The sequence below is a fragment of the Diospyros lotus genome, chromosome 4 (assembly GCF_014633365.1).
Source record: "Diospyros lotus cultivar Yz01 chromosome 4, ASM1463336v1, whole genome shotgun sequence".
Taxonomy (NCBI): Eukaryota; Viridiplantae; Streptophyta; class Magnoliopsida; order Ericales; family Ebenaceae; genus Diospyros; species Diospyros lotus.
The window spans coordinates 15,413,082-15,435,767 of NC_068341.1; the positions used below are offsets into that span (position 1 = coordinate 15,413,082).

The 22,686-nt window shown below is 36.5% G+C and overlaps 1 protein-coding gene and 1 non-coding gene across 2 annotated transcripts; one reads left to right on the top strand and one right to left on the bottom strand.

Annotated features, from left to right (window-relative positions):
• The first annotated feature begins 182 nt into the window (after window positions 1–182).
• LOC127799456 (histone H3.3) lies at window positions 183–1,907 on the top strand. Its single transcript, XM_052333496.1, has 5 exons — window positions 183–342; window positions 626–697; window positions 798–874; window positions 962–1,052; window positions 1,535–1,907. The coding sequence occupies exons 2-5, from the start codon at window positions 626–628 to the stop codon at window positions 1,703–1,705; spliced, it is 411 nt and encodes a 136-aa protein (XP_052189456.1). The 5' UTR covers window positions 183–342; the 3' UTR covers window positions 1,706–1,907.
• A 7,567-nt stretch (window positions 1,908–9,474) lies between these two features.
• Window positions 9,475–9,581, bottom strand: LOC127800848 (small nucleolar RNA R71). The gene has a single exon (XR_008022875.1). It is a non-coding gene; the product is annotated as a small nucleolar RNA R71 (small nucleolar RNA).
• Between the last annotated feature and the right edge of the window lie 13,105 nt (window positions 9,582–22,686).

Sequence of the window (22,686 nt, forward strand, 5' to 3'; positions counted from 1 at the left end):
TGACTTAAATAATAATAAAAAAAATTTGCCAAAATAAACAGAGGTTGTATGATGCGGACCAATAAGAACGGAGAGTTTTAGTATCACGATCCGAGTGTAAGTCACAGAGAAGATCTCAACCGTCAAGTCAAGTCAAAGAAAACACAACATAAGCCAATCTCCACCGTAATATTTCGTTCTGAGCCGTCATAATTTAAAAGTCAAACTACGCCTACTATATATTCGCTACTAGTACGATTCTCAATCCCCGCGTTGAGAGACAAGTTGCTTTTCCTGTTTGTTTCCTGGGAAAATACTTCTCTCGCTCTCTCGTACCCTTTCGTTCTTGTGCTAACAAATCCGGTATGTGCCTTCACCTCGTTGTTTTCTTGTGCACATGGATCTTAATTTTCAGTGGTTAATTTTTTTCTGTTTCGAATTGAAATTTGTATCCGAGTTATGGAAACCCTAGCACGCGAATTTATTTCTAGATTCGTAGGGTTTCGATTCTAGTTGTTTTCTTGACTACGGAATCAATCGACTTTTAGGGCGAAATTAGACGTAATGAATTAGGATAAGCATTTTGACATGGCTGAATTGTAATTGGTGGCTTCTGTGGTATTTGATTTCGTAATTGAAAATTCAGATGGCTCGTACGAAGCAAACCGCTCGTAAATCGACCGGAGGCAAGGCGCCGAGGAAGCAGCTTGCCACCAAGGTTTGTTATTTTGCTCATTCAATACATCGCTCTTTATTCTGTAGATATTTGCTATTTATTGTTTCTCCTTTTGATGAATTATGGTGTTGGTTTTTCTCAGGCTGCTCGCAAGTCTGCTCCGACAACTGGTGGAGTGAAGAAGCCTCACAGATACAGACCTGGAACCGTCGCTCTGCGGTTCGTCAATCTAGACTCCATTCTAACGTACCTGAATTTTATTTTCGGTTTTAATTTTTTTCTGAATTCGGACGATGTGTGATGCAGTGAAATTCGCAAGTACCAAAAGAGTACTGAACTCCTGATCAGGAAACTTCCGTTTCAGAGGCTTGTTCGTGAGATTGCGCAAGATTTCAAGGTGTTTAATCTCTCTGCTTCTTCTGTTTATTGTTGTTTTAGGCCCAACGCATGAAACTTATAATAGGATAATTTAATTTGCCATTGTACAGAGTGGTCCGTTATTTGCAACTACAATATGGTAGAGCCTTGACTCCAGTTTTCACATTTTATGGATTGAAAATAAGTGTAGCAACCTGGAGGACCATGGACCATTGATAGTACACTTGGGTATGTGAATTGTGAATGATTGTGGGTGCTGGGTGGCCTTGTCTTTTAATGGAAACTTGGATTGGTGGATGATAAAAGCCTAGATTGATCATCATATAATAGGGGGTTATATCAATTTTCTCTTTGGTGGAATACAATATGTGCATCTCTTGATAGATTTTTGTTTGCTTTTTTTTTTTAAAAAAAATAATGTATTTATTGATCTCTTTTAAGTATTTTTTGCAATGGGATTTACTAATTCTTTATTACTTGTGTAATGTTGTTTGGATGCAGACTGACCTGAGGTTCCAGAGCCATGCAGTCTTGGCATTGCAGGAGGCAGCGGAGGCATACCTTGTTGGGTTGTTTGAAGATACCAATCTCTGCGCAATTCATGCAAAGCGTGTCACTATAATGCCTAAAGACATTCAGCTTGCAAGGAGAATTAGAGGGGAGAGGGCTTAAGCTTGTAGGTGGTGAGGCTATGTGAGGCAAAGTTAATTGTTCTTAGTGATGCTAAGGGTAACCTTTTTAGCAGTGTTTTCTTTGTTAAAACCATATAGTTATGTTGTCATTCCCTGTGGAAACTAAAAGTTTGGTGCAATGGATTGGATTATGTACATAGGTTTATATGCCTTGATACAGTCTTTTGCTTTTTTGGTGCTAAGTCTGATGCGTCCAAACCCATTGTGCTGAAATTCTCTGTTGAATCCCCCACTTGGATGTTCTTCCTTGCATGCATGTTGATTCATTGGCATCTAGAAAAAAGTGTTTGTTAGGATATTGTAACTATGAATTCAGCCTCTGCCATGAATTTATATTTTTAACTAAGAGCTTTTTGTTTTCGTTTGTTTTTTGGGGGGTGTTGAATGGTACAAGAGAAAAAGAAAGAAAGTGACATAATATATATACATACAATTATATATAATACATATAGAATATTATTGTTATTTGGCTTTTACAAATCTTCCATACACAAATTTGAGTGGCCTGCTTGCTTCTGCATGTTTGAGACTTTTTAATCTGTTTGTTGGATCGATTTTTTCAATTATGTAAGTCTAGTGGGTTGAAGCTTAATTTAAATTTTGATTTGTTTGGAACAAATCATAAAATAAGAATCGAATTCTAATGATTATATAAGTTAGGAATAAAGATTAAAAAAAAAGTAGTTCAATCATATTATCATAAACATCTCAATCAAATAAAATAAATTATAGTTATAAATGTTTTACTCTATGATGGAATTAATTTTAATTATTAAGATTTTACTAATTATATTATGGAGTTGTATACTCCTAATTTCATAGAACACAAATTTAAAATTAAAAGTAGGGGTCTTCACCATTTGATCCGGTCGATTTTGAGCTAGTTTAATGTATTGAATTATAAATTTAATTTTTCATCAAATCAAACCGAGTGATTTAATTTGGTGCAAAAAATTGAATTGGATTGCATTGTATTTTGCAGTTTGATTTTTGTTATTTTAGAATATTATATATAATTTTTAAAATTATATATTACCTATACAAGCAGTTTGATTTTGAACTGAATTTTCGGTTCGCTAAATAGCGAATTGCATTATTTGATAATTTTTCAAATCAAATTGGATTGTCAATTTAAAAAAATTGACCAATTTGGTCTGATCTAGTTTGATTCAGTCGAAGATCGCAATCCAATGACTTTTTTATACACTTCTAATTAAAAGTAAAAAAATAAGATTACATAATATCATCTCTTAGATAACTAATGAACTCTTTATCATCGAAAAGAGGAAAATGAAAATAATTCTAATAATACTGGTGTGTAATTTCGTAAAAGGCGTGAGACTTAGTTGAAAAGTTCTTAGAACGAGGATATGCACTTTCATTGGAGCCTCATCAGTAACTTAAGCTATTGCCACTGGTCACTGCGCATACACTGTGGTGTGCAAGTAAAACACAATCTCATGTTATGGCTCTCCTCTCATCGTCATTGTTGCAATGATAAACCTGCTTAGTCGGTAAGTTTAGCTTGGGTCCTGTAGTTTTCAATTATTTCGGGGTTAATGATATTTCTCACAAGTTTTAGGGAATGTTTATTTATGGAGATTGTTTTTTATTTTTTATTTCCAGTTTTTATCTTTATTTTTATAGAAAATTAAAAAAATAAAAAACAAATTCATTTTTATTAAATATAAAATCAATTTTAGATTTCAAAACTAAGAAAATGTATTCAAAATTATGTAAAAGAAAAGATATAGAAGTCGATGACAAAGAGAGGTGAATAGTTATGGTGACTTAATGAAAGAGAGGAGTTGTCGCTCTCATGGTAATAGAGGAAAGCGTGGTGGTGTTGGTTGAGGGATGAGGATGGCAAAAGGAAAGAATGAGGGCGGTGAGGAAGAAGAGAATATGCAAGTCATAGTGTTAGAGGGTTGCAGGAAAGAAGAGAGAAATGTGTGGTGGGTGGGTACGAAGCAAAAGAGAAGTAAAAAAGAAAATTATTCTTGACAGAATTTGAAGTAAGACTCAAATTAGAAAAACCTGTTTATCGTAGAGAACATATTTAAAATGTTTTCTAAAGTCTAGTATAATTCTAAAAAATAGAAAATTTTCTTTTTATTCTTCAATTTAGAAAAAAAATAGTTTTAAACGTAATTTTCAATTTTCTATTTCTATAGAGATATTTTTGAGAAAACTGTTCTAGTTTTCCACAAGTAAACATGCTCTTAGTTTCTCTCTTCTTCTTTATTTTCTCTTAGGGTGTGTTTGATAACATGAAAAATGCATGAAAAATATCTCATTCAAGAAATTAAATTCCATATTTGGTGTTTAACACACTATATTTTTCATGAAATTCAATTCCATGGTATAATTATTAAAACATATTTTTGGCTCTTTTTCATGAAAAATTCCATCTAAGAGGGAGATAGTTTTTGTTTTTCATATAAGTTGGAAAATACTTTCTTTTCCACCTAAATGCTATCAAACACACCCTTAGTGTGTGTCCATGCGCTTTCATCAAATACATAAGAAGTGACCCTAGTTATTGAGGGGTAGATTGGTTGTAGTCTTTTAAAAATAGTCGATTGATTGTGTGGCGAGATAGGTTGAAGTTGGGTGGTAATGTTTTGGTTATTATTGTTATTTAACTACAACAATTAAATTTATTTATCTTGAGATCAACCAAAGATGAGTCTTTCACAATGGTAGAAAGTCCGAGATGCCACAAACGAGGTTAAATGGATTTGGAAAGAGTCGGGGTCGGAACTCGAATGGGTCCTCGGGGGTTTCTGGATGACTCAAGCTCTTCGGGGAAAAAGTGCAACCCATTCAGGACTACCATTTATTTATAGTCGTGGCCTTCGACAAGCCAAGCATCATGAATCCCACGGAGACTCTCCCCCGATGAGCTACTAGAGACTCACTTATATTTTAGTCTCCTATTCGCCTTTTAGCCTAAGGTAAGAGATAAGAGCTATTGTTGTGTGGTGCCTTAAAATTATCGTGAGTTTCAAATTTCATTCTTCTCCGGATAGTCTCCAAGACAGAAGCCTCCTGGACCCTTGATGGGTCCCTTGAGATTGGCCAAGCATGCATCATTTTTGCCCGAGTCCAAGGACACCCTTCGAGGTCTCTCGGACCGAAGCCATCCGATGGCTCAAAACCCTCTTCGGGGACACTTAAAGATAGCCATCAGGGTGTCCCACCTCGAAGACTTCTTTAGGCCCTCTGGATTCCTTAAGGCAGCCCCCAGAAGAGTTTTTTGACTCAACCGTGGGTCCCACCACTTTGTCTATAAATACTCTCATTTTCGAAAACAAATGAACTTTTTTGGATTTCTTGGCTCCACGGACCCCCTAGACTCACTTCAAATCTCTGTCCCGACACTCAAATCTCTTTCTCTAAAACCCATACGAAAATACAAGTATCCCTTCAAGACACATAATAGACATACATTTGCATCATACATCATACTTCAGACTATTGTCTGATTTTGGCATCGGAGGACTAGCATGGGGGAGTCTCCCGCGTGCCTTTCTGACTTTCATTTGTGGCTGCAAGATAAGTCCAAGCTTAGTTCACCTGAAGGATTGGAAGCCCTGTCTCCTTAAGACCCATCGGGATCCCTTTCTCTTGACTCCCCGAAGGCTTATCCAGGCAGCATATCCGAAAGCCCCCGAGGACCCATTTAGGTTCTTACCTTATCGGGTTTCGGCCTCAACCCGTTCCAAATCCATTTGATATCTCTCATGGCATCTCAGACTCACTGCCATGGTGAAAGACTCTGTTCTGACTGATCTCAAGATAAATAAATTTAATTGTTGTAGTTAGGTAACAACAATTTGGTGCCATTTGTAGGAATGGAGTAAAAATTCATCCTTTAGCTGCCACCATAAGGGTCAGTTGCTTGAAAATGCTATGCTCTTGCTTTATCCTACAATGCCTCTTAATGAGTCACGCTTTGAATCCTTTAGGAAGGCACTGGGGATCTTGTTGCGAAGTTTTTCTCCTGCTATTATGAGTCTCCTAAGGTTCTTCTTCTACTATTATGTCGGCCCTTAGGAGAAGAACTCACCTCTCCACCCTGTATCTCTACCTAGGCGTCCATGTTGTTCATCAAAATAGTGATCCAGGCTATGTAACACCCCGCCTCGCCGGATGTGTCACTATAAGGGTATTTCCGAGAATCCTTTTTTTTTTTTTTTTCTTTAAATAACATCATCACGCGCGATGCTTCATGAACAACCTTCACATGCAAACACAAGATCCCGAAAGCCCCAGTCTTACCCGTTTAAATTAACAAGATTAATGATCTTGACAATTAAATGAGACATATCATAACGCAGCGGATACATTAATATCAAACACTGTGATTCTTATATAGCATTTCCATAACAAAATACGTAATACAGATAACCAAATGATAACAATGTCATCGTACAACTACTTATACACACGCTGGAATACATACATACCAAAACCCCAAATTTTACAACGACTATCAATCTAAGCATCGTTGACCTTCAACCGACCATGTCCTTGCCCTCGCAGTAGTCCCTAACTGGAACATTGAACGTTCCAGGGGCATAACCCAGGTTAGATTACAAAACATCTAAGTGACGGCATGAAACAGTTTACATGATACATGAACAAATATACGAGCATGGCATACACAGACAAAACGACATGCAAACACGTATATCTTGAGAAATCTCCCTGACATACTCAACCTCCCGTGGAAAACACCTTCCACACACCGTTGGGGTTGACCTTGCCGCGACATACTTAATCTCTCGAGTGCCCTACCGTGTCACTCGTTCACCAGGATTAACCTTGTCCTATTCTCAAGAAGACCCCATCCCGTCCCATATGGACCCAATAACGACATGAAAATCAATACCCCGATGATATGAAAATCACACGCCATGCACCGACTCTTTTGCAAGTAAAAACAATTGATGCAATATACCACATGATCAATATGCAAATGATGCCATATATACATGAATAAAACGCATAAGCATAGCATCCCGAGTTCTGGTTTCGAGTGCCCTATTGTGTCACTCGTTCACCTGAACTCATTACACTCACACCAAGACATATCCAAAACAAAGGTAAAACTAGAGTCAAACCACTCACCTCGAATGAATTCGAATTGCCTCGATCCTTGTGCATTGCCTCGATTTGTGTGCCAAGTCGTAATCATTTGAGTTTACACTCAACCTCGAGCCACAACATTTCCTAGACATCATATTTAATTAAGGAAGTATTAAAATCCATTTTCCTCAATTTTCCCATAATTTTCGCTATTTTTCTCCCATTTTTCACCTCGATAATTCCAAAATAATTATCTCAAATATTTTTCCAAATATTTCAACACAATAATTCTTAAAATAAATATAGAAAAATACTGAAATAAAAATTACCAAAATAGGCTTGTTCACGAGCTCTCACGCGCCTAGCGCGTGGGTACGGTTGGTGTGTGGCGTGATAGGGCTTAATTGTTTACATATTTTTATCTAATTTTTATCTTAACCTTATGCTATTTTTTCTACATAAATGTGTGTTTATATGGATTTTAAATTATTTTAATCTTATTTTGTAAGAATCCAGCAAAAGAAATAAATTCGAAGATTTGGGTGTAAAAAAATATATATATATATATTATAAAGTTAATTTTAAAATTAATATTATAAAGTAAAAAAATAAATAAATATTTTGAATAATTAATATTATAACATAATTAAATTTATAATTTATTAAATATTATATATTATATTATATTTTAAATTATAATAGTTATATATTTATTATCTTATATTATTTATACATATAATATTACATGCTTGATAACTATTATATATAATATATATATAGTAATAAATGGCGTGAAGGCGTGAAGGTGAAGATTAGGACATGCCATATGCATTTTATATATTATATTATTAAATAAGAATCTAACAGTGGTGAATTGGGCTTGGCTAGGGCGGCCCACGCCACACACATATATATGTATAATAATATGTGAAGATGAGAGGAGATGGAGGAATGAAGAGGGTTTCTGGACGCGGCGCAATAAAGGCAAAACTGGAGAATTGGAACAAAAAGGAACAGACGCGGACAGTGAAGATTTAAAAGGGCTCTGCGGTGCACAGTGGGGAGATTGGAAGGATTGGAGTGCAGCGGAATTGAAGAGGAAGAAGCCAAGGCGCACAGAGCCGCCTCACGCTTCGCATTGGGACAGGGAGCCTCTTTATTTCTTCAATTTTCTGTTTTTATTTTTATGTTAATAATGTCTGGTTAATTTATTTTAACTAGGGTTTGGATGGATTTTAATTCTGGAATTATGTGAGTATTTGTTTGGTTCGGTTCAAAACCCGATTATTATTTGCGTGAGGAATTTATATTGTTGTGTTTAATGCTTTAAAAGATTGGCCACCTTTTAATGATTTAATGATTTATGCATGATTGACTAAAGGATTATTATAAATTAGATCCATAGGCAATATAAATCACATGTTTGACTATGAGATCGAAAGATGATTAGCTCATGTGTGGGAATTGAGGAAGCTTAGTGAGTCAAATCCCCTTCCGAGATTAGAGGTTTCCAAAGAACTTAATGCTTATTTATTTCGTTGATATCTGCTCAGAAATCTGATAGTGAAATTGAATTAATAAAGGATTACTATGACTTGAGAAAGCTTATTAATTAATTGAGGGAAATCCACCATCACATGCAAATAATTATAAAATACTGTAAATGTATTTATGGTTTTGAATCGGATTGAATAGATAATTCCATAACCTAGATTAAATGAAATCTAAACCCTAGTGCATTTATTAATTAATTTTTCTCACAAAGAATCCATTTTTCCATTTATTTTCATTTTTCTTCATTGATTAATTAATTGGTTCAACTTAGGTTAATTTAGAATCGTTTTGGTATTGTGATCTAGTCCTCGTGGGATCGACATCTTTTCATCACTATATGCAAATTTGACTAAGGTACACTTGCCCGAATTAATTGTGCATAAAATCACACATCAAGTTTTTGGCGTCGTTGCCGGGGAATAGTTTATTGCATATCAAAACTACATAAGTTAGCCTTAGATTGAACATTTTTTTTTCTTTTAGGTTTTGCAATTTTAATTTAATTTAATTATTTATTATTATTATTATTATTATTATTTCATCTTTTAGAAATTTTATTTTTATTTTTTTTTAATTTTTAGTTTTTTTTCTTTTTCTTTGTAGGTTTCATGGTGCATGACACGGAGTAGTGGTGGAGAACTGATACCTATTGATCAAGAAATTGAAAAAACTTTGAAAAAGCAAAAGAAGGAGAAAAAGAGAAAAATGGAGCAAGAGCAACAAACTCAAAATAATCCAAGGACATTGAGCTCATATGCTACACCTACTCTGGATGGCACTACCTCAAGCATTAGAAGGCCCAATGTGCAAGCAAACAACTTCGAGATCAAGCCTGCAATTATTCAGATGATCCAGATGAGTGTACAATTTTCTGGCCCTAATGATGATCCTAACTCTCATATTGCTAATTTTCTTGAAATATGTGATACTTTTAGGCATAATGGAGTTAGTGAGGATACAGTTCGACTTAGGTTGTTTCCCTTTTCCTTGAAAGATAGAGCAAAAGAATGGCTTAATTCTCTTCCAGCAGGTTCTATTACTACATGGAATGATTTGGCACAAAAGTTTTTATCTAAATATTTTCCACCTTCTAAAACGGCTAAATTAAGGAATGACATAACAACTTTTTCACAATTTGGTAATGAATCCTTATATGAGTCGTGGGAGAGATTTAAAGAAATGCTTAGGAAATATCCTCACCATGGTCTACCTGTTTGGATGCAAGTGCAAACTTTTTATAGTGGCATTAATCAATCTTCTCGTTCGATGTTAGATGCAACTGCAGGTGGTACCCTTATGAGGAAAACTCCCGAGGAAGCATATGAACTTTTGGAAGAGATGGCAGCCAACAGTTATCAATGGGACAATGAAAGAGCAAATAAAAAGAGAGTTGGAATTTATAATGTTGATTCTATCACTGCTTTATCTGTTCAAATTGCTGAATTAAATAAGAATTTGGGTAATTTAGGGGTTTCAGCTTTGAATGCTTATTCTTCTTCTTCCCCCCATTTTCTTTCTTGTGAGCTTTGTGGGCGAGAGGGACATGCTAGTGTAGATTGTCAAGTAGGAAATCCTTTTTCTTCTGGTTCTTCTGAACAAGCTAATTTTATTTCCTATGGTGGCAATAGGTCAAATTTTAATCCCTACTCCAACACTTACAATCCAGGATGGAGGAGCCATCCTAATCTTTCTTGGAGTAATAATCAACAAAGAGTGCCCCCCGGCTTTCAACAACAACAACATCAAATTCCACAAGAGAAGAAGTCGAATTTGGAAGATATGATGGCAAAGTTTATCAATAGTACAGAGGCAAGAATGCAAAGCTTGGAAACTCAAATTGGACAGCTTGCCCAAGTAATTTCAGAAAGACCACAAGGAGGCTTGCCTAGCAATACTGAGAAGAATCCTAGGGAGCATGTAAAAGCCATCACTTTGCGAAGTGGAAAAGAACTTGAAAGTAAAGAAAAAGATGAAGAGCGTACAAAAGAGGAAGAAAACCAAGAGCTTGCAGCCAAAGAAGAGGATCGTGATTTATCAACGGAGAAAAAAGGGAGTTCTTCTTCACTTAATTTAAAATCTTACAAACCTCATCTTCCTTTTCCTAAAAGATTTTTGAAGGCTAACTTGGATAAACAATTTGCTAAATTTTTAGAGGTGTTTAAAAAATTGCATATTAACATCCCTCTTCTTGATGCTATATCACAGATGCCAAGTTATGCCAAATTTTTGAAAGACATAATTGCAAACAAAAGAAAGTTGGAGGAATTTGAGATGGTGAAACTTAATGAAGAATGTTCTACAATTCTACAAAATAAATTACCTCCAAAACTTAAGGATCCAGGGAGCTTTTCTATTCCTTGCACTATTGGTGGAATTAATTTTGATAAGGCTTTATGTGACCTCGGTGCAAGTATTAATTTGATGCCCTTTTCTGTTTTCAGGAAACTTGGATTAAAAGAACCAACACCCACCACTGTTTCTCTTCAATTGGCTGATAGAAGTATCAAATATCCAAGGGGAGTAGTGGAGGATGTTTTGGTAAAAGTAGATAAATTTATTTTTCCTGTTGACTTTATTGTTCTAGACATGGAAGAAGATCATGATATGCCTCTAATTTTAGGGAGACCTTTTCTCGCTACCGGGAGAGCTTTAATTGATGTCCAACAAGGAAAACTTAGCCTTAGAATTAATGATGAAGAAGTTGTGTTTGATGTGTTTAAGGCTATGAAACATTCAAATGAAAATGAAAATGAAGTCTTAAGGATAGATTGCATTGATGATTTGGTGGATAGGAAATTTCATGCATTAAGGTTAGATGACCCCATAGAAAATTGCATTGCTAACTCTTTTGATGTGAAGGATCAAATTTTAGATGAACAACACAAGGAGGCTGTGGGCTATTTGGGAGAAAAGCAAAAATTCAATCCATTCAAAAGACACAAATTGCTACCTTTGGATGTTTCCTCTTCCTCTTCTTCGAAAGCCAGACCATCAATTGAGAAGCCTCCTATTCTTGAACTTAAACCTCTTCCTTCTCATTTAAAATATGTTTATCTGGGGGATTCATCTAGCTTACCTGTGATTATTTCTTCTTCTTTGATAGGTCTTGAGGAAGAAAAGTTGATGAGGGTGCTTATAGAGCACAAAAAGGCATTTGGATGGAGCATTGCTGATATTCATGGAATAAGTCCATCAATTTGTATGCACAAAATCTTGATGGAAGAAGGATTCAAGCCTATGGTGCAATCCCAAAGAAGGTTAAATCCTAATATGCAAGAGGTAGTAAAGAAAGAGGTGATAAAATGGCTTGATTCAGGTATTATCTTTCCTATCTCTGATTCTTCTTGGGTAAGTCCTGTGCAAGTTGTGCCTAAAAAAGGTGGGATCACTGTGGTGAAAAATGAAAATAATGAATTAATTCCCACAAGAACAGTAACGGGATGGAGGGTGTGTATTGATTATAGGAAATTAAATGATGTTACTAGAAAAGATCACTTTCCCCTCCCATTCATTGATCAAATGATTGAAAAACTTGCGGGTCAAGAATTTTATTGTTTTCTCGATGGTTATTCTGGTTATCACCAAATTCCTATCACTCCTGAAGACCAAGAGAAAACTACTTTTACATGCCCATATGGAACATTTGCATTTAGGAGAATGCCATTTGGTTTGTGTAATGCTCCTGCAACATTTCAAAGGTGCATGATCTCTCTCTTTTCAGACTTCATAGATGATTTTATGGAAATTTTTATGGATGATTTTTCTGTTTTTGGATCTTCATTTGATGAATGCTTGCATAATTTGTCTTTGGTGCTTAAAAGATGTGAGGAATCTAACCTTGTTCTTAATTGGGAAAAGTGTCACTTTATGGTTAGAGAAGGGATTGTTTTGGGCCACAAAGTGTCATCTAAAGGCATTGAAGTGGATCGAGCCAAAATTGAATTAATTGAAAAACTTCCTCTTCCTAAATCCGTAAAAGAAGTTAGAGGTTTTTTGGGACATGCAGGTTTTTACAGGAGATTTATTAAGGACTTCTCTAAAATTGCCAAGCCTTTAACTAATCTTCTAGTTAAAGATGTGCCTTTTCAAATCACTGATGATTGTATACATGCATTTAATTTTTTGAAAGAGAAATTGATCCAAGCTCCTATTGTTTCAGCCCCCATGTGGAATTTGCCTTTTGAGATCATGTGTGATGCGAGTGATGATACTCTAGGCGCAGTTTTAGGACAAAGAATAGACAAGAAATTTCATACCATTTATTACGCAAGTAGAACTATGAATGATGCACAGAAAAATTATTCAACAACTGAAAAGGAACTACTTGCTGTAATGTTTGCTATTGAAAAATTTAGACCTTATTTGATATTGTCTAAAGTAATTGTCTATACTGACCATTCTGCATTAAAGTATTTACTTGCTAAAAAAGATGCTAAACCTAGGTTGTTAAGATGGATTTTATTGCTACAAGAATTTGACCTAGAAATTAAGGATAAAAAAGGCATTGAAAACTTGGTGGCTGATCACTTGTCAAGATTAGATGGGGAGCATGTGGAAAGCATGGCTAAAGAATCTTTGCATGATGAATTTCCTGATGAAAAATTATGCTTTGTGCAAGATAATGATGAACCTTGGTATGCTGATTTTGCTAATTTTCTTGTAGGTAATGAGTTACCCCCTAACATGTCATTTCATCAAAAGAAAAAGTTTTTATCAGATGTAAGGTACTATCTTTGGGAGGAACCATACCTATACAAGATTTGTGGAGATGGCATGGTGAGGAGATGCGTACCACAGGAGGAAATGCATAGCATACTCAGTTTTTGTCATGACAAAGAAGTGGGTGGACATCATGGACCTTCTAAGACAGCGGCTAAGGTTTTGCAAAGTGGCTTTTATTGGCCTACCTTATTCAAGGATGCTTATGCCTATGTAAGTTCTTGTGATCGATGCCAGCGGACAGGTGCACAACGAAAGATGACATTAAATGAGCTTGAAGAATGGCGGCATGAAGCTTATGAAAATTCTAGGCTTTATAAAGAAAGAACCAAGGCATGGCATGATGCTCACATTAAAAAGAAGGAGTTCAAAGTTGGAGATAAGGTTCTTCTCTATAATTCTAGATTGAAGCTTTTTCCAGGCAAGCTAAGGTCAAGATGGAGTGGTCCATACACAGTAACTCAAATTTTCCCTTATGGTGCAATTGAAGTCTCTCATGAAACTAAGGGAACTTTCAAAGTTAATGGGCAACGATTGAAGCCTTATGTCAATGGTGGACATATATCTTTCTCCAAATCCACCATTCACTTGAAGGATCCTTGAAGAATGAGATATAGTCAAGCTAATGACTATAAAGAAGCGCTTGATGGGAGGCAACCCATTCGAAATATTATTTATTTATTTATTTCTTTTTATTTTTCTTAAGTTTTAGAATATTCTTGGATTGATTTCTTATTTCAATTTTTTTTTTCTTCTTTGTAGGACTTGTTGAATCCAGAAATCCAGCCTATCTTTTTCAAAAGAATAAGGCCAACAATCTTCAAGCATTTCAAGAAGGTCTGCATCAGGGGAGTATTGCTTTTCTTTTCCTTTTTTCTTATTTTTAAACATTGGGGACAATGTTTAATTTAAGTGTGGGGGTGGGAAATTCAATAATTCTCCATTTTTTTTTAAAGAAAAAGAAAAAGAAAGAAGAAATATATAATGTGCATGGATGATGATTTTCTTTAGAAAAAAATGTTTTATTTTCATGTTTAGGCCGATTTCATGTTTCCTATATTAACTTTGGTTCAATGCATAGTTAATTCAAAATTGGAAACTGTTCTATTTGATTATTGATTCTAGATTTAATAGTGTTAAGGAAAAGGAATTGACTATGCTGGATTATCATGATTGTTGAAATATATGCTTCTTAACAAAATTCATGAGATTTTGTGATTTTGCATGATTGATTATGTGAGAATAATATTGTGATTATTTCTTGAAGCTAGGCCTAAACAGAGTTGAAGTAAAATGAGATGATGAAAAAAAGAAAAAAAAATAGCAAAACAAAAGAAAAAAAGAAGGAGTTGTTATTGCTATTTATCTACTCCTATGTTTTGAGCTGCTTAGTAGTAACTGGGGGTTGACAGTATGCTCCTGCATCATCCTTCACGTCAAACGGTAGTTCAAAATATGAGTATGCAAATGCATTCTAAGCAATTATTTAGGAGAATAACCGGGTGTCTTCATCACAAAATGTCGACATTCGCGTCAAAAGCCAAGTAATGCTTAGAAAAGATTGATTCAAAAAAAAAAAATCATCCCTGTTACTCCTTATGTTTGTAGTAGTGGAGAGAAGTGATTGCAAGAAGGCTATTGCATGATTCAATTGTGTTAGTTGCAAGATTTCATGAATTAATTTTGAAGTATGCATGGCATCAAAAGTGATGATTTTGTATGATTAATTCTTTCAATTAATGCTTTGGATTTAGAGTTGATTTGATAATATGGATGGTAATCAATTTTGTGATTAATTATGCGTTGATATGTTATTGGAATCATTGATTTTGGCCTAGCATGAAAATGAAATGTTTATTTTGTATTTCTTCTTTACTTTGCTTGAGGACAAGCAAAAGGTTAAGTGTGGGGGTATTTGATAGGGCTTAATTGTTTGCATATTTTTATCTAATTTTTATCTTAACCTTATGCTATTTTTTCTACATAAATGTGTGTTTATATGGATTTTAAATTATTTTAATCTTATTTTGTAAGAATCCAGCAAAAGAAATAAATTCGAAGATTTGGGTGTAAAAAAAAATATATATATATATATTATAAAGTTAATTTTAAAATTAATATTATAAAGTAAAAAAATAAATAAATATTTTGAATAATTAATATTATAACATAATTAAATTTATAATTTATTAAATATTATATATTATATTATATTTTAAATTATAATAGTTATATATTTATTATCTTATATTATTTATATATATAATATTACATGCTTGATAACTATTATATATAATATATATATAGTAATAAATGGCGTGAAGGCGTGAAGGTGAAGATTAGGACATGCCATATGCATTTTATATATTATATTATTAAATAAGAATCTAACAGTGGTGAATTGGGCTTGGCTAGTGCGGCCCACGCCACACACATATATATGTATAATAATATGTGAAGATGAGAGGAGATGGAGGAATGAAGAGGGTTTCTGGACGCGGCGCAATAAAGGCAAAACTGGAGAATTGGAACAAAAAGGAACAGACGCGGACAGTGAAGATTTAAAAGGGCTCTGCGGTGCACAGTGGGGAGATTGGAAGGATTGGAGTGCAGCGAAATTGAAGAGGAAGAAGCCAAGGCGCACAGAGCCGCCTCACGCTTCGCATTGGGACAGGGAGCCTCTCTATTTCTTCAATTTTCTGTTTTTATTTTTATGTTAATAATGTCTGGTTAATTTATTTTAACTAGGGTTTGGATGGATTTTAATTCTGGAATTATGTGAGTATTTGTTTGGTTCGGTTCAAAACCCGATTATTATTTACGTGAGGAATTTATATTGTTGTGTTTAATGCTTTAAAAGATTGGCCACCTTTTAATGATTTAATGATTTATGCATGACTGACTAAAGGATTGTTATAAATTAGATCCATAGGCAATATAAATCACATGTTTGACTATGAGATCGAAAGATGATTAGCTCATGTGTGGGAATTGAGAAAGCTTAGTGAGTCAAATCCCCTTCCGAGATTAGAGGTTTCCAAAGAACTTAATGCTTATTTATTTCGTTGATATCTGCTCAGAAATCTGACAGTGAAATTGAATTAATAAAGGATTACTATGACTTGAGAAAGCTTATTAATTAATTGAGGGAAATCCACCATCACATGCAAATAATTATAAAATACTGTAAATGTATTTATGGTTTTGAATCGGATTGAATAGATAATTCCATAACCTAGATTAAATGAAATCTAAACCCTAGTGCATTTATTAATTAATTTTTCTCACAAAGAATCCATTTTTCCATTTATTTTCATTTTTCTTCATTGATTAATTAATTGGTTCAACTTAGGTTAATTTAGAATCGTTTTGGTATTGTGATCTAGTCCTCGTGGGATCGACATCTTTTCATCACTATATGCAAATTTGACTAAGGTACACTTGCCCGAATTAATTGTGCATAAAATCACACATCATGGCGCGTGGCTACACGCGCCACATTCTTCTCCAATTTTCTGGCCGCCGACGACGAGTCCGATGGAAGATCTGAGGGCACCTTCTTCAAGCCCTCGTTAAGTCGATCCTAGAGGCACCAATCTCAGGCCGAAAGGCCACCGGAAAGAGGTCTAAATCAGCAGTTGCAGGTCGCGGTGGCGGACCGCCTAGGGTTTTTCGGTCGAGCTTCATACGGCCATCAAACGCACTCCTTTGCCTCCCAAATGCTCCAGAAACGATGCCCACACACCAAGGAGCAAAAGCCCTCTATCCATTGCCTTCGATTCTCTCCCAAAATCGATTAATTTGACGTGCAAAATCCTTGAAGTTTCGGCCCCCTTTTGTAGCCAAAACTCGGCCAAAATCCGGCCAATCAGCGGCCAAGCTTGGCCCCCAAGCCTTCCTATCGCCGGATACCACCTTCCCCGAGCCACCCTTGGCCGTCCCATCGCTTGAAAACGACTGCCACGTGCGGTGAAGATGGCGGCCGAATTCTCTCTACTGTGTTCACATTGCAATTTTTGATAAATTGCACTTTCACCCCCAATTTTCTTCAAATAACACTTCTACCCTTTTTACAACACCCCTGATAAATCCAAATATATCACCACGTCCCTCAAGTTTAGTACATCTCATTTGACCCTTGAAATTCTTGAAAAATTACCGTTTTGACCTCCCTCAGGCAAATTTAAAAAATTACACTTAGGCCCGATTGATCGTTTTGACCTTAAATCCATTTGTTTTCAACTCGAAATCACTTAAGGGTTATTCTATACATAAAATATAGGTCCTTGACACGTTCTATTGACTTTTCGGATGTTTCCTACATCAATTCGATTTCCTCAACCCGGTCGACAGCTGTACTGAAAACTGTTCCCGATCCAATTTCTTTCATCACTAAAAATCATAATTCGAATCACTTGTTGACGCTATACCATTTTCTTTGGCTATCTAGGGTCCGGGGTACTCTCTCCTACTAATTTGGTCGTCCAAAGCTGCGATAGTGTACCTTATAGTCTCATTTTTCCAAAAATTCCATTTATGCCCTTCATTAAATATTATTTATGACCTCAAATCATTCCCAGGTATTACAGGCTAGGCAAGTGGGGAAGTGAGGATGAACCCCCTAAGGATATCTGAAGGCCAATGGGTCATCCTCCATAGCAATACTAGCGTTCACAGAGGAGAATTGTTGTGAAGAAGGTGAAGACCTCTTCCATGGAAAAAAACCTCCTGGGATACGTTTGCTAGAGCATTCTATGAACTTAGGAGGCAACTCCTCTGGCATGCTAGTTCCCTCAGATATGTTCCTTAAATGCCAGAGGAGGCGTTTCCTCGAACTTGCCAACTTCCTCGAATATTTTTTCGAGTTCTGGGAGATTCTAGCATAGTAGGGTAAATAAAAGTTGGTAAAGCTGCACGAAGTGCTAATGAGAAGAGATTAATTATCAGCTCTTAGCTGGACTGTCGATCTAAGAAGATAACTTTGTGGCAGCATTTTTTTGCAACCACACTTGGACTAGTCTCCTCCCATTTTATTGGAAGGTGTTTGGCGTTCTGCCCTGACTCACTCGAGCCTCACGATCAACTGCAATAAGAGTTTCTCATGATCCTTTGCTATATTCCAAAGCAAGGGATCACTGTAAGCGCCTACAACGTTATATTAATCGCTTTAGGAATGCCATATCCGAAGACGTAGAACCAAGTTATTCTAGGTCATAGGTTACATATCGCCAGCTTGCAAGCATAAGTTGCCAAGTGAAGACATTATTAATTTCTTGCAAATCGCAGATGTAGGTGTCTATATCAAATCGGTTAAACAAAATGATCATGTGATGTAAAAAATATAGGGTAACACATATGTGTATGTATTCTCTATTTTGCAGTATTTAAGGGAAATACTGAGAATCAGACTGGGGAGTTAAGGGGATGGAAACCCTTAGGCTCGGCCCACTGTACATCTCTTGTAATTCCATGTTTAGTATCAAACAAATATGAATAAACAAGATTTTCGAGTAGAGGACTTCTCGTAACATCTTGAATTACCTTAACAACAGTCTGTCAAAGGCAACGTCTAAGAGCGAACGTAGAAAAGGATTCGAACTGCTAAAATAAAAACATTGAAACCTTGATTGTCAGAAAATGACATCTTTATTTTTCATATGTCGGGTCACAAGAGTCGTGCCCTGATACATCTTGCAGACGTAAGTACTCTAACGAACTACCAAAATAAAAAAATTCTCCTACATAATGGAAGTAGGCATCCCGTAGAACCATTTCGATCAAATCTTATCATAGAGGAAGTAGGCATCCTGTCAAACCGCTTCAGCAAAACCTTATCATAGTAGAAGTAGGCACTCCATCGAACCGCTTTGACAAAATCTTATCATAGCAGAAGTAGGCATTCTGTTGAACTGTTTCAATAAAATATTGGTATTTTGATCGCAGATGTAAGTGGCTTAGGAAAATTTTCATTGAACCGCGTCACCAAAATAGAGCGCCTTTTGGCGTATCTCGTGCTATTAGGGTCCATGTCCTCTCCACCCAAAACTCTCTTACGGGCCCAACACTTTTGTATCTCAGACAATCCCATCATCTTTGGATGCAAAGACCAAGGTTGCTCTCTTAAATGACTGCTCCATTGGCTATGCATCGACGCACCAATTGGTGGAAGGAACAAAGTCAATAATTTTTTTTTTTTTGTAGGTCCACTAGTACTTACCCCTTCTATTACACTAGGGCGCCTAGGACTATGTATCGCTCATCGCGACTAGACCTTTTCACAGAAGGACTTTATGGGTCGATGTCTTCCTTCCCAATTGGCCTCGGGGCCTAGTGGCGACTTCCTGGCTACGAACGAGACTAGAGAGTAAAAGTCAATCAATGGACTCAAGCACGCGTCTCACCCCTAGTTGCAAGTGGCAACAGTAGTACTCTTGGAAGATGTTAGATGCGGGATGTCTCACGCTTACTTTGGACCAACGAATATTTATCTCAAATTTTATATGTTTTGGGGTTGGATATTCCTTATTACCCTGACAGGTATATCGTTACTTCCAAATGACTCAAAGCTCTTCAAGGTAAAAGTGTGGCCTATTCGGGACCACAATTTATTTATAGTTGCAGCCTTCGGTAGGCCAAGCATCATGAGTCCCCTAGAGACTCTCCCTCGATGAGCCACCAGGCACCCACTTATATTTTACTCATCCCTTCGCCTTTCAGCCTAAGGTAAGAGTCGGGAACTATTGTTGTGAGGTGCCTTAAAATTATCGTAAGTTTCAAAGTTCATTCTTCCTCGAACAGTTTCCAGGAAAGGAGCCTCTCGGACCCTCGATGGGTCCCTTGGGATTAGCCTAGCATGCATTATTTTTGCCCAAGTCCAAGGACACCCTTCAGGGTCTCTCGGACCGAAGCCATCCGGTGGCCCGAAACCCTCTTTGGAGCCACCTAGAGATAGCCATCTGGGTGTCCTAGCCCAAAGACTTCTCCAGGCTCTTCGGCCTCCCTAAGGCAGGCCCCGGAAGAGTCTTCCGGCTCTACCGTGAGTCCAACCACTTCATCTATAAATACTCACTTCTTCGAAGACAAACAATTTTTTTTGGATCTCTTGGCTCCATGGACCCTCTAGACTCTCTTCATACCTCTGTCCCGACACTTAATCTCTTTCTTTAAAACCCATCTGGAAACACAAACATCCCTTCGAGACACGTAATAGACATACACTTGCATCATACATCATACTTCAAACTATTGTTTGACTTTGGCATCGGAGGGCCTACATGAGGGAGTCTCTTGCGTGCCTTTCTGACTTTTATTTGTGACCATAGGCTAAGTCCAAGCTTAGTTCACCCCAAGGATTGTAAGCCCTATCTCCTGAAGACCCATCGGGATCCCTTCCTTTTGACTCCCCAAAGGCCCATCCAAAAGCCCTTGAGGAACCATCCGAGTTCCTACCTAATCGAGTTTCGGCCTTGATCAATTCCAAATCCTTTTGAGCTCGCTCGTGGCATCTCGTACCCTCTGTCGTGGTGAAGGACTTTGCTTTGGCTAATCCCAAAACAAATAAATTTAATTGTTGTAGTTAGGCAATAACATCTTCCTTGTTTTTATTTTTTATTTTTTCTTACCTTTTCTTTTCTTATTTCTCTTTCTTCTTCTTATTCTTCTTTTTCATCTACCTCCCAACTTTAACTGGAACTACAACTCATTGGAGCTTCTCCTATGAGTTCTTTTGAAAACTCTTGCCCATTTCTCTTTCCTCAAAGTGCCATGATTGTAGTTATTTTAGCGTCAAGTAGTCGTCACGACCAAATGAACTAGTTCTTCTACCGTATCTATGTGATTAAAACTCTATATTTCTTTCTTATTTTTCTCTCCTTTCTTATCTCCTTCAAAATCTCACCCAATGAGTCTCTAGCGAGGTCAAATAGATTTGGAATAGAATGGGTCAGGGCCAGAACCTGATGAGAGATTGGGTGAGATTTTGAAGGAGAGAAGAAAAGAGAGAAAAATAAGAAAGAAATATAGAGTTTTAGTCATGTAGAGACGCTGGAAGAACTAGTTCAATTGGTCGTGACGACTACTTGACACTAAAATAGAGACAATCATGGCACTTTGAGGAAAGAGAAAGGGTCAAAAGTTATCAAAAAGAACTCATAGGAGAAGCTCTAATGAGTTGTATTGGCGGTTGAAGTTGGGAGGTAGATGAAGAAGAAGAAAGAGCAATAAAAAAAGAAAAGAAAGAAAAAATAAAAAATAAAAAATAAAAACAAGGAAGATGTTGTTGCCTAACTATAACAATTAAATTTATTTGTCTTGGAATTAGCCAAAGCAAAGTCTTTCACCACGGCAGAGGGTTCGAGATGCCACGAGCGAGGTCAAACGAATTTGGAATGGGTCGGGGCCAAAACTCGATTAGGCGAGAACCCTGATGGGTCCTGAAGGGCTTTCGGATAGGCCTTCCAGGAGTCAAGGCGAAGGGATCCCGATGGGTCTTCGGGAGACATGGCTTCCAATCCTTCGAGTGAACTAAGCTTGAACTTAGCCTGTGGCTACAAATGAAAGGCACGCAGGAGACTCCCCCACACGGGCCCTCTGATGCTAAAGTCAGACAATAGTCTGGAGTATGATGTATGATGCAAGTGTATGTCTATTACATGTCCCGAAGGGATACTTGTGTTTCTGGATGGGTTTTAGATAGAGAGATTGAGTGTCGAGACAAAGATATGAAGTGAATCCACAGTGTCCTTGGAATCAAGAGATCTAAAAAAGTCAATTTGCTTTCGAAGAGGCGAGTATTTATAGACAAAGTGGTGGGACCCACGGTTGAGCCGAAATACTTTATTGAGGGGTGCCTTAGAGAGACTGGAGGGCCTAGAGAAGTCTTCGAGGTGAGACACCTTGATGGCTATCTCTGGATGGCCTTGAAGAGGGCTTCGAGCCACCGAATGGCTTTGGTTCGGGACACCCCGAAGGGTGTCCTTGGACTTGGGAAAAAATGATGCATGCTAGGCCGATCCGAGGGAACCATGGAGGATCCGGGAGGCTTCTGTCTCGGAGATTGTCTGGCGAAGAATGAACTTTGAAACTTAGGAGAATTTTAGGGCACCTCACAACAAAAGAAAACACTGAAAATAGGAAAAAAAATAGTTTTAAGGGATAATATTATAGTATATAATATTTTAGAGGGATAAATAGAAAAAAAAAGTAATATATAGGCTCTGTTTGTTTATAGGAAAATATTTTTCTAAGGGAAAATAATTTTTCTGAAATGTGTTTTTTGTTGTTTGGTTATAATCTGAAAATGTTTCTGAAAACCTTTTTTAGTGTTTGGATAGAGAGAGAGAAAGTGTTGTGTTGTATTAATTTTGATGATAAACATTGTTTACACAAAACTTTAATAAGTAGACTAGAAACATTCATTTTGATATCTTGTATTTCAAAGTAAAATGTCAAAAACAGTTTATCAAAGTTAAAATTGTCGACCAGTCTTTACATGCCATCAACAGATTTCCAAAACCATCAACCAATTCTTGAATTTGTTGACCATACAAAATACATGCTCTTGGTTATTTGTTGTCAATCGTTTCTATAAACTTT

Excerpts from the sequence above, each read along its gene's own strand:
- LOC127799456 (XM_052333496.1), top strand. The coding sequence starts at position 626 with ATGGCTCGTACGAAGCAAACCGCTCGTAAATCGACCGGAGGCAAGGCG. Across the intron at positions 698-797 it reads GGAAGCAGCTTGCCACCAAG|GCTGCTCGCAAGTCTGCTCC; the intron begins GTTTGTTATTTT and ends GGTTTTTCTCAG. Across the intron at positions 1,053-1,534 it reads AGATTGCGCAAGATTTCAAG|ACTGACCTGAGGTTCCAGAG; the intron begins GTGTTTAATCTC and ends GTTTGGATGCAG.